This window comes from Petromyzon marinus, chromosome 1 (genome assembly GCF_048934315.1).
Source record: "Petromyzon marinus isolate PM22_M1 ecotype Great Lakes invasive population chromosome 1, UKy_Petmar_22M1.pri1.0, whole genome shotgun sequence".
Lineage (NCBI taxonomy): Eukaryota > Metazoa > Chordata > Hyperoartia > Petromyzontiformes > Petromyzontidae > Petromyzon > Petromyzon marinus.
In genome coordinates, this window is record NC_133667.1 from 30,846,839 (window position 1) to 30,863,155 (window position 16,317).

Below are 16,317 nucleotides of genomic sequence, written 5' to 3' on the forward strand. Positions count from 1 at the left end.
ATATTTTCTTGAACCAAACGTGCTAATCTGAGTCGCAATTAAGCACTACGCATTTTAGAGATGTACATTTCTAAACAAAAAAGTGACAAAATTAAAGCATAGAACACAAACCGAGGTACAATATCCAAATAGAAGACATTTTACTCGGTTAAAAATCAAAAGCAAAGGTGACATATTCTTGGTTCTTTCGGTAAAGTCACGTAGAAGGGAAACAACAATAATAAAAATATAAAACAATAAAATTCTCACGACGTTTCGACTGCAACACAAGAAGCAATCATCATCAAGTGTGAAAACCACAACAAGAAAATTTGAAAAAAAGTGGCGTTTATTTTTGCTGTTTCCCTTCTACGTGACTTTACCGAAAGAACCAAGAATATGAATCCATGCAGTCACGAAAGCTTTAAATAAAAAAAATTAAAGGTGACATTGTGAAAATAATAATCACATTCACGTCATAGCTCGTCGCATTCCTCCGGGGTCACCAAATATTCTCATTCTGACATTCACGGTATGGAGAATCGATGGTATGACCGGAATCGAATCGCGACGGGTGTCGGGTTATGACCTCCTCCCCCCTCTCTCCCACCCACTGGTGACCTCTACCCCGGAAGAAGAAGCAACGCGGCACGAGCTAGCGACGTGGATGTTTGGAGTCGTTCGAGCCGCCTCGGTCGTCGCCCGGGGTTTCTCGGCGAGAGAGCCGCGGAATCGATCATCCCCTCCCCTCCGCACAATCATCCTGCTGTCCTTCTTCGTCCTTCTCCCTTCCTCCTCCTCCTCGTCATCAACATTGTCTGTGTGAGCCGGCCACACAGGTGAGAAGTGCAGGGGGCATCGCATCCGCCTGTCGCGGGTAATGCGGACATCGTGGTTATGTCAGGGCTCTGTTTATGCCAGAGGCGAAGGCTGTGCCAGGGCGAGGGCTGTGTCTAGGATAGCCAAGTGGCATGGCTAGGGCTGTGTCAGGGCGAGTGCTTGCGTCTGGGCTACCATGTGTCAAGGCTAAGGCTGCGGCAGGGCAGAGCTGTGTCACTGCTCGTGATGTGTCAGGGCTTGTGCTGTGTCTGGGTTAGCCATGCTGTGTCAGGCCTAGTGCTGTGTCAGGCCTAGTGCTGTGTCAGGGCTAGTGCTGTGTCAGGGCTAGTGCTGTGTCAGGGCTAGTGCTGTGTCAGGGCTAGTGCTGTGTCAGGGCTAGTGCTGTGTCAGGGCTAGTGCTGTGTCAGGGCTAGTGCTGTGTCTGGGATAGCCATGCTGTGTCTGGGCTAATCAGGTGTCAAGGTTAATGTTGTGTAATGGCAGAGCTTTGTCAGTGCTAGTGCTGTGTCAGGGCTAGTGCTGTGTCAGGGTAGAGATTTGTCAGTATTAGCCACGTGTCAGCAAGTGCTGTGTCATGACTAGGGTTGTGTGTGATGGGGGCTTGTGATTTGTCAAAGCTAGGATTGTGTCCGAACCAAGGGATTATGTCGATGGCAAACATCGATGTATGTGCCCGAGGCCTGTGTCCGCTAGATGTATTGTTGATTATAGGAATTTATTGAAGACCCGCCGAACTGAATGATGTCAAAATCACAACTTTGTTGACCTGCCATCACAGTTGGACTCCCAGTCGTCTCGCGTCTGCACCCACTGATGCCTTCCCCTTGGGCCAACCTGTGCCATATAGGGGTTTAGTCTGCGGCAGGGCTTATTAAGAGTCTGCTGATTCAGTGTTTTTTTAACTCGTATATTGACACTGCCCTTGAAGGAATAGTTCACGGCTGCAAGTCCTGTGGCTACGCCTTCAATGCACAGACGGCATTCATGCAATTTGCACTCTGGATGACAATGAAGAGCGTGATATGTTTAATAAGATAATCTATTCTTTGCAGCCCTTTCTCAATCCGCTACTCGAAGGCCTTCCCATGCTTTGTGAGTCCAGGGTGTTCGTTGACCATACTTAAACAATGCTGGTCAGTGCAGATTGGTAAAGTGGCAGATTCAGGATGACTGGTATTAACCCTGGCTCGGAATCAAAACTTTGGTTTCTGGATTCATACCAGCACTCCATATCAACACTCCACCCACACCAGACACTTATTGACACATATTAGCTACAGCTGCATTACATCACTTGATTTTAGTTTCTCCTACAATCAGATGCTTCTGCTGTTGGTCTCATTTACGTATAAATACTGCATTTGCTTAAAGTCGAAATAAAAAATTTTAACCACAAGGCCTACTGTAAATTTGCATAAAGTAATGCTCAACAATAGAAAATAACAATGTAGCACAGACATTCAATTTAAACGTGTTACCTTTTTACTTTTTTATACGATATTCGAATTGTTCTGTTGGTGTCTTCTCATTAAATGGAGACATAGTAGCTAGGAGTGCACCACCTTGTCAGAAAACACCCGAGAAGATAACATAGAATCAATGCTGAATTCCTTTAAGCAAGCGTCTTTATCCACACGAATGGGCAAACCTTTAGTTGTGATCATCTGTGATGAATAAAACCAATCTTTTTCTTATTTTTGGTATATTAAATGTAAGGAAAACCCTAATTGAATGTTATGGTATTTGTCTGTAGTCATTGGTGATCTGACTTCGATCTTAAAGGTGCATTGAAAAATTTGATACTCCGACCTATGCTTCTGTTGTTGTGGAGTAACTCATGCAGCCAGCTATGGCTCTAGGATTTGGTGTTACATGTTATTTATGTAGTTTATTGTAAAAATCCGGTCTCAGTCCCTATGATCACTGTTACGTTGCAATTATGGCTTTATTTTTTGGTGATTTCGAAAAGTTTTTTGGTTTGGACATGTTTGTTTGATTTGTTGTAGTACGGAGTTAGATTGATGGCCTTAATCTAAGTTTTCTTGTGGTTGTTGTTGTTTGACTTGCATCCCACTGGGATTTTTTGCACACGGTGCTTTTTTCAGGAATATTTTGCTGTTTTTTCATGGATTTTCTGTTTGCACAGTCACACAGTCACTTTAAGATGTTTTTCTTGTTCGTGTTTTTGTTTTTTGTTGTGGTTGCACTCGATTCAAGAGCCGAATGGCTCACAGGGCTATACCAAAATAAAGAAACTGAAACTGAATCTACTAACAATACCTGAGAACCTCGTATAATAAAGGTAACTGCCCAGATTTCAGCTCGGGATCTTAGGGCTCTGACATGGGACTATCTCACAAAACCACCCGGCCACCTCTATAGCAATGATGTATTTTGATAAAAGATCATTCATAATTGTACATTTAAAGCACTTAACAAAAGTGTTAACATTCAACCTGGATTTAAAGAACAAGTGATCATGCACTTCTCTTGCAATCTCACATACGTGTTCATCCGCACACGTACGTGCACGAGAGGCTCGTATATTTCTCGCCAACGTGAGAATTGTCGGATAGTTTTTATGTAATCACGTATGCGTGAGCCCTGTAAACCCTTGCCAACATTAAACGCGTGCGCTGCCCCCTGCCAGGGCCATGCTGTGGGGGAGCGGGTGATCGCACGCAGCTTCTATCATGGGGGCGCACAGCAGCAGCATCAGCGAGCTGACGGACAACGAGTACCTACGGCGTCTCGCCAGCGCCGAGCCCGTCTCGCACAACGATCCCTTCTGGAACCAGCTGCTCTCCTTCTCCTTTGCAACACCCACCAACAGGTAGCCGGCGCTGCACCCATACAGTTTGTCCCCCTCAGCCGCTGTCACTTGAACTGGGTGAGGGGTAAAGATTTTCATTGGCTAAAGAAAGGCCAGTTTAGAGTTTCTCTTACTTGAGGGAGTTATTTAAAATGCCATGTTCATCACACCTCCGCATATGGCACCTATGCTATGTTAATGAACACGACTGGTTTTTGCAGTCTGTCAGATTGTTGCACAGATATTTGCATTCGGTGTACTTTTTGATATTTGAATACATCCTTTTTGCATTTGAAGTGCTTTACAAATAGAGTTGCATCGGGGAAACTATCACTCGTCACTGGGATAATTATATGGTTAATTTTGTTATCTTTTAACGTTTTTTATAACTGTTTCTTTATAGATCTTGCTTAAAATATATACAGTTCTGGGAATTAGCACTGAGAATCATTCATTCTGGTTCCATTACAGCCGAGCTCTTTCAACTGCCTCCTGAGTTCATAAATGTCGGCTTTGAACAACTTATCCAGATCTTCTTTAAAAAAAGAGATGATTAGTCTCAATGGCCTCTCACCTAGTTTTACCTAATTGATAATAATTTGCCAAATTTTAAGAATTACTCACAATCATTGCCCCACACTCCAATAAAACTTGCCAAGACCCTCCTGAAAAGAGTTATGAGACTCCCTGGGTGAACAAGCATAATAATAATATTGAGCTATTCTTGACATAGGCATGATTCATCTTCTTTGGTTCTTTCAAGAGGTACTGGCTGTACTTTGATAAATGTTTGACCTCTAAATGAGGTCAATCAGAGGTTTTAAAAAAGAATGTCCAATGTTTACACCATGTTATTGGGTGTTATTTTTATTTTATATACAACTCAGTTTTTTATTTTAATTTAGCCACGATTGACTTGGTGACGGAAACAGATTTCTATGCATTCATTTGTTGATTTTGTTTAACACTCAAGCAGTAGCTGCTGGAATGTATATTTTTTGTGGACACTGGACTGATGGAGGCTCTCTTCCAGTTTGGAAAACAAAGTTGATTATTTTGTGTTTGAAGGATATCGAATTTTTCACATTAAACACGGTTCGATTTCATGTCTTGGCTTTACACAGTTCGGATTCCAGACTTCTGGAGGAAGCCACGGAATCAATCTGCAAGAGCCTGAGTAAGTCACCCATGTAAATGTCACAGTGCTTGATCAATCAGCACTTGTGTGCACGACGTATCCATGATTTTATTAATTACTACATTACTTTTACACTTGAATCAACCAATGCCTGAATGATGTTTTTTTACAAATCAGTGAAATATTTTGTAAAGATTGAACAGTTACATGGTGATTGCATGAAAAAGGTTACAAAATATGAGCAGGAGAAGAGTTAGGCAAGGGGATGCAATCTCACCAAGACTTTTCACAGTGATATATGATATTTTCTGAAAATTGGATGGCGAAATAAAAGCAGAAACATAAATATCAATAATTTTAGATTTAGCAACCAATGGTAATGAACTAAATAACCTCACAATGAAGACTACAAAGTTGAGCATGGAGAGATGAGCTCATCTGCAAGAGAAAGATGGATTGTGCCATAACACTTGTGAGAGACGTAGATGGCGATGGGAGGTCTTTATCCAGCAATGGATAGACCGTGGCTGATGTTGATGATGTAAAAATAATGAGTGAGATTAAATTCTATTAAAATTAACATTGTGTTCAAACCTTTGGGAGAAAATTCATCCGTTGGGATTTCGGCCTTTTTTAAGAAAAGTAATCATAGACCAGTTTGAAATTTACTCGGTCTCGTTATAAAATAGTCACCCCATAAATAGAGTTGTAGCAATGCACAGCTTTTGTTGATTAAGCCCTGTTATACGTGCCTGATTGAGAAGAAGAAATGCCACAGTTTTAACAATTACTTCTTTGTGCAGTCATTGCTCACCAGGCTATGATTGAATGCTCACTATACATGAGAACCTGGAGGTCAAATTCCAGAATTCGATGGTGGTAAAATTCCAGTGCCATGGTCACTTAAGTTTGGTTATTTAGAAATTCTACTTATTTTATGAAGCATAGAGTGAGAATCACAATCATGCGTCATGCATAATGTTCACTTCGTTTTGTTTTGTGCAGTAAACAACAATCCTCGCACGGGAAACTTTGCCGCGCTCGTGAATGTATTCATCAGCAGAACCAAAGAACTGAAAATCTCTGCAGAATGCCAAAAGTGAGTAGGCAGTGATCCCCCAGTGTTTTATATTCCAGTTTACACTGATCTGTAGAGCCACACCAGGTGTTGCCAGCTGCCAGTGCCCCAATGAGTCTGACTTCTGACTGCTCACACATTGTGAAGACGTTAAGATATGTTGCTGCAGCCAAACTTGTAAGTTTTTATATTTAAAGTTGAGACTAAAAGAGGAATTAGTTTTTTTTGTTTCTTTTTAAGCAGTTGAGCACACAGGTCAAAACATACTTAACCGTTGACCTTTTGTTCAACTCAAGTTTAAACGCTGACGTCTTTGTTTGCACATTTTTCCGAGAAAATCCCTTCAAATTGACTAAAAAGTAATACGGCAAACATGATCTACAATGAAATCCTATAGTGCTGTCAGTCCACAGACGCTGTATGCACGCTAGACAAACACTAAGCAGCGTCTGAATTGTGGGATGTCGCCTCCTCATGTCGAGCTAGCAGTCGTTTGTGTGTGTGTCAGGTTGACGTTATGTGTGTGCACGTCATGTTATTCAGGGGAGCGGTAGTGTAGCAGGTAGCGTGCTGCTTAATAAACCGCTCTAGACCAACACCAGCAACGATTATCTGAACCTGTTCTGGGCCTCCTCTAGGTCGACTCAGCCTCAAATGAGTACCTGGTGTGATGTGTAAACATCGCCATGAGAGAGACAAAGGCGGTCGGGCGTAGTGCTGGTCACCCACTCCCTCATGTACCGTTTCAGCCTTCATGGGTGCCACTCACTAACAGCACTTGACCAAAAAGTCTGTTAAGGCTACAATGGGGGAATCTTTGTCTTTTTGTTGTCGCCACTGCCGTCCAATCGTGCTTTCCGGTCTGTTCCCTGTTCCCCCTCCTACCAGTGAGCTGTTTATCTGGCAGGCGCACAATGCCCTGTTCATTGTGCGCTGCCTCATCAAGGCACTCCAGAGCCACACGAGCGAGGAGGATCTTGTGATGCACTTTACCTACAGCCCTGTCACCCCAGGCTCCTGCCAAGGTTAGTCAGTTATTTCCTGACTAAATAAAGGCTACTCAAGATTATTCGGATGCTGGTAATGCCCATTCATTTGAAAGGAAGGCGTGACACAGAAATTGAATAGGTCTAATTTTGGAAGTAGCCTTTGATCACTTTGCCTGAATTGCACCTGATTTTGTCAGATCTTGGAAGCTAAGCAGGATTGATCTTTGTATAGCGCTTGGATGGCCGACCACCATGTGTAACATGTTGTTATAGGCAGGGGAGCTGCCAATATGTTAACTACCTCGTCTGGTATATAGGAACTCATGGGTTCGATCCAGACCCTGACGCCTTTATATTTGGAGTTTGCATTTTCTCCCCATGGTCACGTGCATTTTTTTCTCCGGGTCCTCCGGTTTTTTCCTCCACATTTAGAAACATGCATATGGAGTATTTGGCTACTATACATTTGCATGTGATAAGCAACTTAATTGAGCTATCATTCATGGCCAGGTGGCTTCTGAAAAAGAGCTATATAGCTCAGTGGGCCTTATCTGGTAAAAAATATATAGTTTTTTTATAGTTATGGGCAGCAGAGAGCTCATACTCAGCACAACAAGATCGATTATTATACTGTGCTCCTGCATCTGTTCCCCACTTTTACCAACCCGCACTGACTAGTGTGGCAAAGTACAGTCAAATAGTCCCACCGACTCATACGGCGTGCGGAGGCCTTCCAGCAGTGGCTTGACAAAGGGCTGAGTACATGTACACACGAGTTGTCACTTAAATCCAAGCATAATAATTACAATACCTTCAATGACAAGACAGTTAGGATTCACTCTGCTCTGTGCCTTGTGTCCTGCAGAAAGTGAAAGTGAAGGTGGCTCTCTGCTGGAGGACATGGTCTTGCACCTTATTCACCTCATCATTGAAGTACCTCTGCTGTAAGTCGCTTGAAAATTGTGGCTAATTGCTCAGATGTGGGGTTTATGCCTTGACAAACACACCGACCTCCATACTATTTTGCAGCGTTTGCTAATTTCTTCTGCATTCCCATGACAGCTGCCCAGTAATTTATACTTCAAATTATTAGCAAATTTATTCTGTAACAGTAATTTTAAATGACCTGTGATGTCATCATTCACGATCGATAATTCAGGTGTACGATCAGTGTCATAGGCCAAATCCAAACTAAATGCTCTATTAAAAGTACAATTATTTTACTGTACAGCAATGGTTACTTGAATATAACCTGCAAATAGACTTAAAGTACTAGTAGCTCTACAGTGATATGCTAGTTTGCCACTTGCAAGTGCATGAAATTATCTCAGTATATCTCACTTGGTTAAAGGACATGAATCGGTGAAAATTATAACATGGCAGCTTGTGTAAAAATATTCCATGAAAATTTAAATCTACAAGTCCCATGGAAGCAGATGACTGCAGCAAGGTTAAAGTTTAACCACTCATGAGCACCTTCATTTGCAGATACAAAACAGGACCGTTAGGGGGCAGCTGCTGCACGGCCAACAGCTGTAGGGTCGACATTTGGCATGCGGAAATACATTAATTAATAAGGATAACATTACTACCATACATGCATTTCATTATTTGTGTGAGAGTGACTATTGAAATTATAATTATTAATATGCTAATGTTACATTTAAAGCTCATGGCATGGACATAACTGTATAAACACAACGGAAGGAACTAGAAACAAGATTGACCCGGAATTGCAATGGTTTATCGAATAACTAGGGTAATCGAAGCTTTACGTGCCACCTGCGCTTGGTGATGGGTGTCCCTTTCAGAGAGTCTAATGAGTGGGCAGAGTGCGCTCGTAATCGTAAGGTAATGGGAAGACAATGTACGGTAACAGCATATTGTGAAGCCAGATGGACATGATATTGTAGCTGGAATTCAAATCATGCCATGAGAAATTTAATTGGAACCGAATGGAAAGAACTGAATCCATTGAGGTCATGTCCTGCTGAGCATTACTGGTCGGTGGGGCGGTGCTGAGTTTGGGGTGGCAGCTCGTGGTGTCTGGTGGGTGCTATGGGGTGGTTGTACCAATCCTGTTTGTGCCCCCCCAGGGACATCACGTACTGCATCCACCTCGAGGCGGTCACGACGTTGATGGTGCTGCTGGCGGCACAGCTGCACCAGCGGCACGTGGTGCGGGACGGGCCCCTCTATCACCTCTTCACGCAGGGGCGCAGGTGAGTGTCCGCTCGCCTAAACATAAGTCATTCACCTCATGCAGTCCAATTACATTGCAGGGCACTGTTGGCATTCACTTGTGTGGTTTGATTAAATTTTATATCCGCTATATTAGGATCCTTCAATTATATTTTCCAGTGTACCTCCGATTAGCACGGTTGGCTATGTACGGTGCAAAAGAAGTTCACCATACAAACGTGGTATCGTAATGCCATACGATCTGTACATGACCCACAGATCTGTACCTCTTGCCCCCAGGTCTCTCTCATCTTTGTCTCTTGTTTCCCTCGCCTTCATATCACTCATTTTCACCTCTTGTTTGCAAATTTGTCATCTGTCTCTTGTTTGTAACTTTTTCATCTCACTAATCTGAACCATATTTCTTGGCACACCATAGCTCTGTTCGTTATTCTATTGGCCTTCACAGGCTAGATGTGACCCAGTTGAAGAAGCCTGGTCTGTATGAAACACATTCGAGCTTATTGCGTGAGGAAGTTGAACAGAAAATATAAGTAAGAATTGCACCCACATGTATAATGGGGCGTGTCTGTCGATCCATTAACTGCGAGGCTGGATTGGTGGATGCCACGGAGATGAAGCTTATTGTGCTGGAGAAAACCACATGCAAGGCAGTGAGATGTTTTTAGGAGGCAGTGCAAAAAATAATCTTCGCAGCACTTAAATGTTTTTGTTGTATGTGTGAGCTTTTTCCATGCATTCCGGTTTTCTGCCACCCGCAAAAATACTCCAAAAAAGGAATTTTGCCATCCGCCCACAGTGGGGCCTTTCTGTAAAAATAGTTTTCAGATGTATTCGTTTTAATTTTCTGGGTAAACAAATTATTCTTGTTATCGGTTGCAATTTTGTTTTTTACTTTATGTAAAAATTGTTCTTTGTGTTGACTGTAATGAAGGAAGCTTTTTTTGTAATATCTCCACGTGGACACGTGTGTGCAGCTGTGAGCTGGCCAGCCGCCTGGTCAAGGCCCTCATGTACCACTTTATCAGGCAAGAGCGATGCCCCCCCCACATCAGCAGCCCCAGCGCCCATGGCCGGGGCAGCGGCCTCCTCTCGGGACTTGCCTGTACGTCCACCGACCCCTCGCGGTCTTTTTTGTTTCATTACGTCGCTCGTTGTGCGTTGCGACAAGATACGTCGCTTCAACTACACGGGTTTTCGTGGCTGTGCTGTAGAACGAACGGATATGTTTTCGCGTTGTGCCGTGTGTTGTTCTGCTGTGCGTACAACCTGATAACACATCAGAAAGTGATTGATCGATTTCGACGATTAGTGTCTTATTTCAATTCTCACCACACATGCAATGAATAACGCCTGTGAAAATATGTTACATTAAGGATAATGGTGCAAGCAAGGCTGAATAAATGCCACAGAATAAAAGATAAATGATACAAAAGAGATCGTAAAATCTTTCATTGAATTGAATCGTGACAGTTGGAATCAATGGAGGCCAGTGAATCATTGTTGGCTATTGTTGAACGTGTATATTTTATGTTTTGAAGAAATGATGCTCATTGGTTTGAGATTCATATCCTGGCTCGCTCCCTATGATCAAACCAGCGTCCCAAGGATAGTGAATTGGTACTCACGATTTGGTCATCAGTGACTACAACCATGCACCGTCGCATACAATTTGATGTTACGTTTATACTTTTTAATTTGACTGCTTAGGACTAAATTACATAAATAAATTGGTGAATGATGCACATAATACCACCATTATCGAGCACAAAGCAGCATTGTCTTGTTTTGGGGATAGGATAAGCCTCTGGAAATGACGCAGGAAGTAGTCCTGTGGTAGATTCATCCGGGCCCGTCCCTGGTATGATGTTGACACATGACAAGATTGATTGTACAATCGGAATGCAATTGGTCGTAGAATAAAAAAAAATAGGTTCAGACCTCTTATGGATAAGTTGATGAGGTCTTTATTACTTCTAGATTAAGCTAGCTTCTGTTAATATTTGTCCTGTCATCTTTGCCTTCCACCAAACTAATGTTAAATCTGCTTATAGATGTCACAGAGGTCGACTTTTGTGCTAAATGTGGTGAGTGGACCCCACTTGCGCTCTAATGCTGCATGCAAGCTTCGTTTGTAATGAGATGATTCCACAGCGTGGTAGTTGCAGCTGTTTGTGGACTGCTAGCGGCAGTGTTTACTAAAGTGTTGTATTTGTTAAAATGTCTATATTCTACAATCGTTTTTGGTGGTGCCTTTGGCACAATTTTGTCATTGTGGCCGTGTGCACAGCGGGTCTCAGAATGACGAGGTCAACAAACCCCTGTGACTGGCACGAAGAGGGAGGCTTTTCATGAGTGTATTATCCTAAAAGAATGTTCATACACATGGTGTAAGCTAACAGAAGTACATAAATCACGTAGAAAATATACACAGCAATGCATGTTTAAAAAAAAGCAGAATGATGGACAAACAACCTTCATGATCATTAATAGTAGTATGATGATACGGTCATTTGAAAATATTGCAATTCAGCCGTCGTCAATAGATATTGTACTGGACAATCATAATGGGCCATGTCGTGTGTTTGCCTGCTTTCCAAGTCAGGTTATCTCCCTCTCTCCATAAAGACTTTTTGTTGAGAAATGTAAAAAAAAAAATTAGCTTTTGTGTATTGCTCATTCTTGAACTACTTTGTGTTGCTCGCAGTATGAGAATAATAACAAACATTTCAATAAATTAATAGTTTTTTATATATATGTCGTGCTGTTACTTGCTTTCTCATCAGCTGGACTGTGGACCGTGCTGACGTTGGGCGGTGCGGCGTCAGGCGGCAAACTGGCCACCCCGCAGCAGCACGCTGAGGGGTCCTCGCCGCTGGCCAATCAGAGCCTTTTGTTACTGCTGGCACTGATGAACCTGAGCGAGACAGAGGAGCAGGCGAACCCATATCGCCGAGCGCTCTTGTCCTTCCACAACACGCAAGGTGTGCAATTCGATTAGCATGCTTGGCTGCGTACGGTGCGAAAGAAGTTAAACTTACATACATACATGCAACGCAGTCTCAACTGCCACACTCACAGCCAGGTGGAGCGCGTTGGAATTCGGTGTCGTTATTGCAAGTAAACTGTACATCTCCTTAGGTGTACCCATACATGTTATGTGATGTAAAGTCCATTGTCAGTTTATTGCCGGATGAAAGCCTCGCCATGCTACATTGGTCATGGGGGATGTTTTTACCGTACTTCACCACGCTTCGCGACCACCATGCTTAAGAGGTCATTACAAGTTGTTAGAGGCTGTGGCGTTATGTTGCGGCCAGAATTGTATCCATATCTATTCAATGCTCCCCACCTCCCACGCTTAATGCAACCCACACAGACGAACGCAGTTGAAGTATGGTCAAAACAACCCCAATGGCTGACACGATGTGGGGAGGCTTTCATCCAGTTATTGGATTGAGACCGATTTCTGTACATAACAAAAATAAAAAAATACATTTGATTGCATAAAATATTTAATTGGCCGAATAATTGACCCTAGGTATTTTTTGACTCAACCTGAATATCATAGACACAGCGCCGCAGGAGCAGCCCACATTCCAGATCAACTTCAACAGCCTGTACACGGCGCTGTGTGAGCGGCAGGGCACCGACGAGGCCACTCTCTTCCTCTATCTGCTGCTGCACCAGAACACCAACGTGCGCACCTACGTGCTGGCACGCACCGACACCGAGACGCTGGTGAGACGCACGTACGCACGCACGCACGCAAGCACGCCGCCTGGAACGTGCACAGCAATCGCATGGTCGATCACTCGCAATGACGTGGTCGGGAGGTGGAGTCGTAGGAACCATGGTACAGTCTAACAGGGCATCGATTTTGCTGCAGTCCTTTCCAGTGCCCACGCCATAGCCACATAGTGGCATCTAACATCCGTTCTGTGTGTCCCAAGCGCTGTCCAGGTTCAGTCCTTGCTTTGTTTCCGCAATTTCGCGAATTGGGTGCATTCCAGCTGATCTGGTCACAGGCGAATTTATAATGTATTTTAGATTCAATTGTATTCATAGAATACTGGCGATGGTGATAGGTGGATCACGGGAGGTCACGAGGGGTCGAGTTTGGGAAATTGTGCGATGCAAAATTATTACACCTACACTCTCCCAAGCAAAAATATGTAATGATTAAACGGGCAGTTATTTTGTAGATGTTAACTTGCTGTTTTTTTGTAACCTGATTAAGCCGTATAATAGCCCACTTTTTTATTGGAGCATTGAAGAAACATGTATTCTGATATACTTGCTGTATGTGTGTATATAATGCTTTGTTAGTGAGAAGTGGTAGTGTAATGGTTAGCGTGCTGCGCTACTAACTCGGAAACCCCATTTTGACTCGCGCTCACGGTCAACACCAATGACGATTATTTGAACTGGTCAAATAATCGTGTTGTGCTCATGCACAGCACTTTCCGCTACAGTCTGTTAATATGCTATATAGGGGGGTGGGGGCGGTCTTTATCTTATAATGCTTGGTGGTTGCTGGGGTTTATTTTTGTGTGCAACAGGTGCTGCCCATCCTGCAGACGCTGTACCACGCCGAGCAGAAGAACTCGCACCACGTGTACATGTCGCTCATTGTGTTGCTCATCATGAGTGAGGACGACGCGTTCAACCGCTCGGTGCACGAGGTGGTGAGTGTGTGCGCCGCCACCAAAGTGCTTTTTTAATGATCCATTTCTGTTTATAATCGGCCGCAAACCCAGCAACGTCACATAAGTTAATTACAGTAAACCAAAGCAGCCCTGTTTATATTGTTCCTTAATCCTTCTACATTATTGCACTTCACGTGAAGTTTAAATAGCAGCAGGTATGACAAAGGAGGACCAATCAAGGCCAATTCCTGTAGGTCAACTGGCTATTGCAAACTATTTTGTTTATTTTTTAAAAAAGTTTTGTTTTTATTCTCACTTGTTTTCAAAATTATATGGGGACGACAAATGCCCAACCCAGCATCCACAGTTCGAAACACAATTGACCCTTCCAGCCCCGTTTGTGTACAATACAATTATAATTCAGCTTTAAATTATACATCTCAAGATGCTGTTGTGAGATATCGCCATGCAAACAAACTGCCGCAAGGGTGCCGCCCCAGAACAACTTCTGATCTCTCTACCAATGGATACCTCTTATACAACCAACACAAGACACTCCTTCCAATGTCACATTCCGTTCATTTATAATGATTTTTCACGATTGTATGCCGACTGTCGCATGCACTCTCGCGTGTCACAGATGCTGAGGCATGTGCCGTGGTACACGGAGCGCGCACTCTCCGAGATCTCCCTGGGCAGCCTCCTCATCTTGGTCGTCATCCGCACCATCCAGTACAACATGACGCGCACGCGGGTCAGTCACTCGTGTGTGCGTCACCACGACTGATTTTATCGGAGCCCCGCACTGCCCCCCCCCCCGACTTCCTAGTGCGATCGCTCTGAACTAGTGCCAGCTGCAGCCGTGGAAGCCACAAACGCGACAGGGCCTTGTGTGCATGTTGCAAAAGCGACGATTTCCGTGCACAACTCCGGTTCTCAAGGGCCGCCAATGTCTTCTGGTTTCGTTCCAACTGAGCTCTCCGTTTCACACGTAGGTTTTAGCAGCCATTGGTAATCCAAGTGTGGTCTTCCGCGGTCAGCCACATGTTGAGCGTTTATTCATTCAAAGCTTCGGCGAAAGCTTGAGAGAATGCATTTGAGCTCTCGGTTACAGAATGAAACAATTTATTTAATTCACAGTTTTATGAAGTGTACGTTTGTTCATAGTTTTTAGCTGTAAAGTGGTTGGAGATTTCATTTATAAATAAAACTTTGAAGAATGCATCCCTCGAAGACCAAAGTTGTGCACTCTTGCGTTGAAAGATTTGCAACATGCTTCAGCCTCATTTAGGATATTCATTCATTCACACCCATTTACAAGTGTATTGAAAACACTTTAGTGGAATATGGTTATGTCTGTGAGCTCTCTTTGTTCGTTTGCTTTGCTGATAAACCATTTCAAGAAAAAAGCTTGTTCGTTTCCCACACTACGAACTTTATTTAAGATCTCTCAATAGCATTGAGCTGTATTTGTCAGAAGGAACAAAGTTACTTTACTTTAGTGCTGCCTTCACAACTTATTATATTTCGGGAACACATCTTGGCGGTTTGTGTGTCCCATGAGCCATGCAATATTACTCTGTCCACTGCTCTCCAATGTCCCCCATGTCTCCTACATCCTCACTCCTCCCCCCCCCGCCCACCGAACTGGCACCAATCGCTTCCTTTGTTGTGACGGCAACGCCGTGCGGTGGCGCGAAAATGCCAGACGGCGGCGCAACTCTCGTAACATTGTCTTCCACCCCCTGCTCCGTCCCTTGTCCTGATTCATCTTGTTCAATCCCTTACACTGGGAGGTCATATTGGTAGACCCTATTTTTTTTTATCGGCACGGCTGTAAATCTTTATCTAAGCAAAAATTATGTTTATGTTTTTTCGTAAATAACAAAGAGTGGTATCCAGATACGGTTATTTAATTCGGAGAACCAATTCCGTTTGCATGTGAGTACATGTGTAATATAGCTTTTGGTGGCTTTTCATCAGTGTGTTTCCATCGTGTGACTGTAGGACAAATATCTGCACACCAACTGCCTGGCTGCCCTCGCCAATATGTCTGCCCAGTTCCACTCGCTGCATCAGTATGCTGCCCAGCGCATCATGAGGTTCGGCCCTGCTGCTCATTGTTGTGTATTCAGTGCCTGGGATGTGCCGCTGCTTCTGTTCAGAATGAACAATGACACCGCATGTGTGGATGTTGCCGTAGCCAGGTGTGGTGGTGATGCACGTCTCGCGTCTCTTGTCTTAAAGGTCAGGTTTGTGAATCACTCTGAGGTTGTGAGCTGTTGTTATTGTGAGATTATTGTGAGCATGAGCCATCTGCTCTATCCTCGATGAGCATATTGAAATGCGTTGACGTTTAAACGCGATGTAAATCCAAATTGTATGGTATTTAGCTAGCAGCACATCAAGTAAGTTTCTGCGATTTAGAGTTAGAACAGCCCCTTGGACATACATAAATTTTTATCTCAAGATGCAAAATAAAAATAATACTTAACAAAGGAATTATGAGATTAAAACTTTTGGGAATTAATCATTTATTTAAGAAATTGCTTTCTAATCCAAAATTAATTTCCGCAAAGTTCTGAAGCTTAAGGGGGATGATTCAAAATAGGTGCCATTTATTCTAATCA

At 43.4% G+C, this 16,317-nt stretch overlaps 1 protein-coding gene across 2 annotated transcripts in view; it reads left to right on the top strand.

Annotated features, from left to right (window-relative positions):
• Positions 1 to 578: 578 nt before the first annotated feature.
• The window catches only part of DYM (dymeclin), a 31,333-nt gene continuing 15,594 nt past the window's right edge, over positions 579 to 16,317 (top strand). The window contains exons 1-14 of one of the 2 annotated variants that reach the window (XM_076066946.1): positions 579 to 818; positions 3,470 to 3,652; positions 4,756 to 4,808; positions 5,775 to 5,868; positions 6,736 to 6,872; positions 7,702 to 7,780; positions 8,933 to 9,058; positions 10,016 to 10,143; positions 11,093 to 11,125; positions 11,825 to 12,022; positions 12,610 to 12,779; positions 13,601 to 13,726; positions 14,328 to 14,441; positions 15,695 to 15,789. In XM_076066946.1, coding sequence (XP_075923061.1) covers positions 3,513 to 3,652; positions 4,756 to 4,808; positions 5,775 to 5,868; positions 6,736 to 6,872; positions 7,702 to 7,780; positions 8,933 to 9,058; positions 10,016 to 10,143; positions 11,093 to 11,125; positions 11,825 to 12,022; positions 12,610 to 12,779; positions 13,601 to 13,726; positions 14,328 to 14,441; positions 15,695 to 15,789 — 1,493 coding nt within the window. In that variant the 5' untranslated portion in view covers positions 579 to 818; positions 3,470 to 3,512. The remainder of the gene's footprint in view (positions 819 to 3,469; positions 3,653 to 4,755; positions 4,809 to 5,774; positions 5,869 to 6,735; positions 6,873 to 7,701; positions 7,781 to 8,932; positions 9,059 to 10,015; positions 10,144 to 11,092; positions 11,126 to 11,824; positions 12,023 to 12,609; positions 12,780 to 13,600; positions 13,727 to 14,327; positions 14,442 to 15,694; positions 15,790 to 16,317) is intronic. The other variant, XM_032948980.2, reaches the window with a different exon arrangement.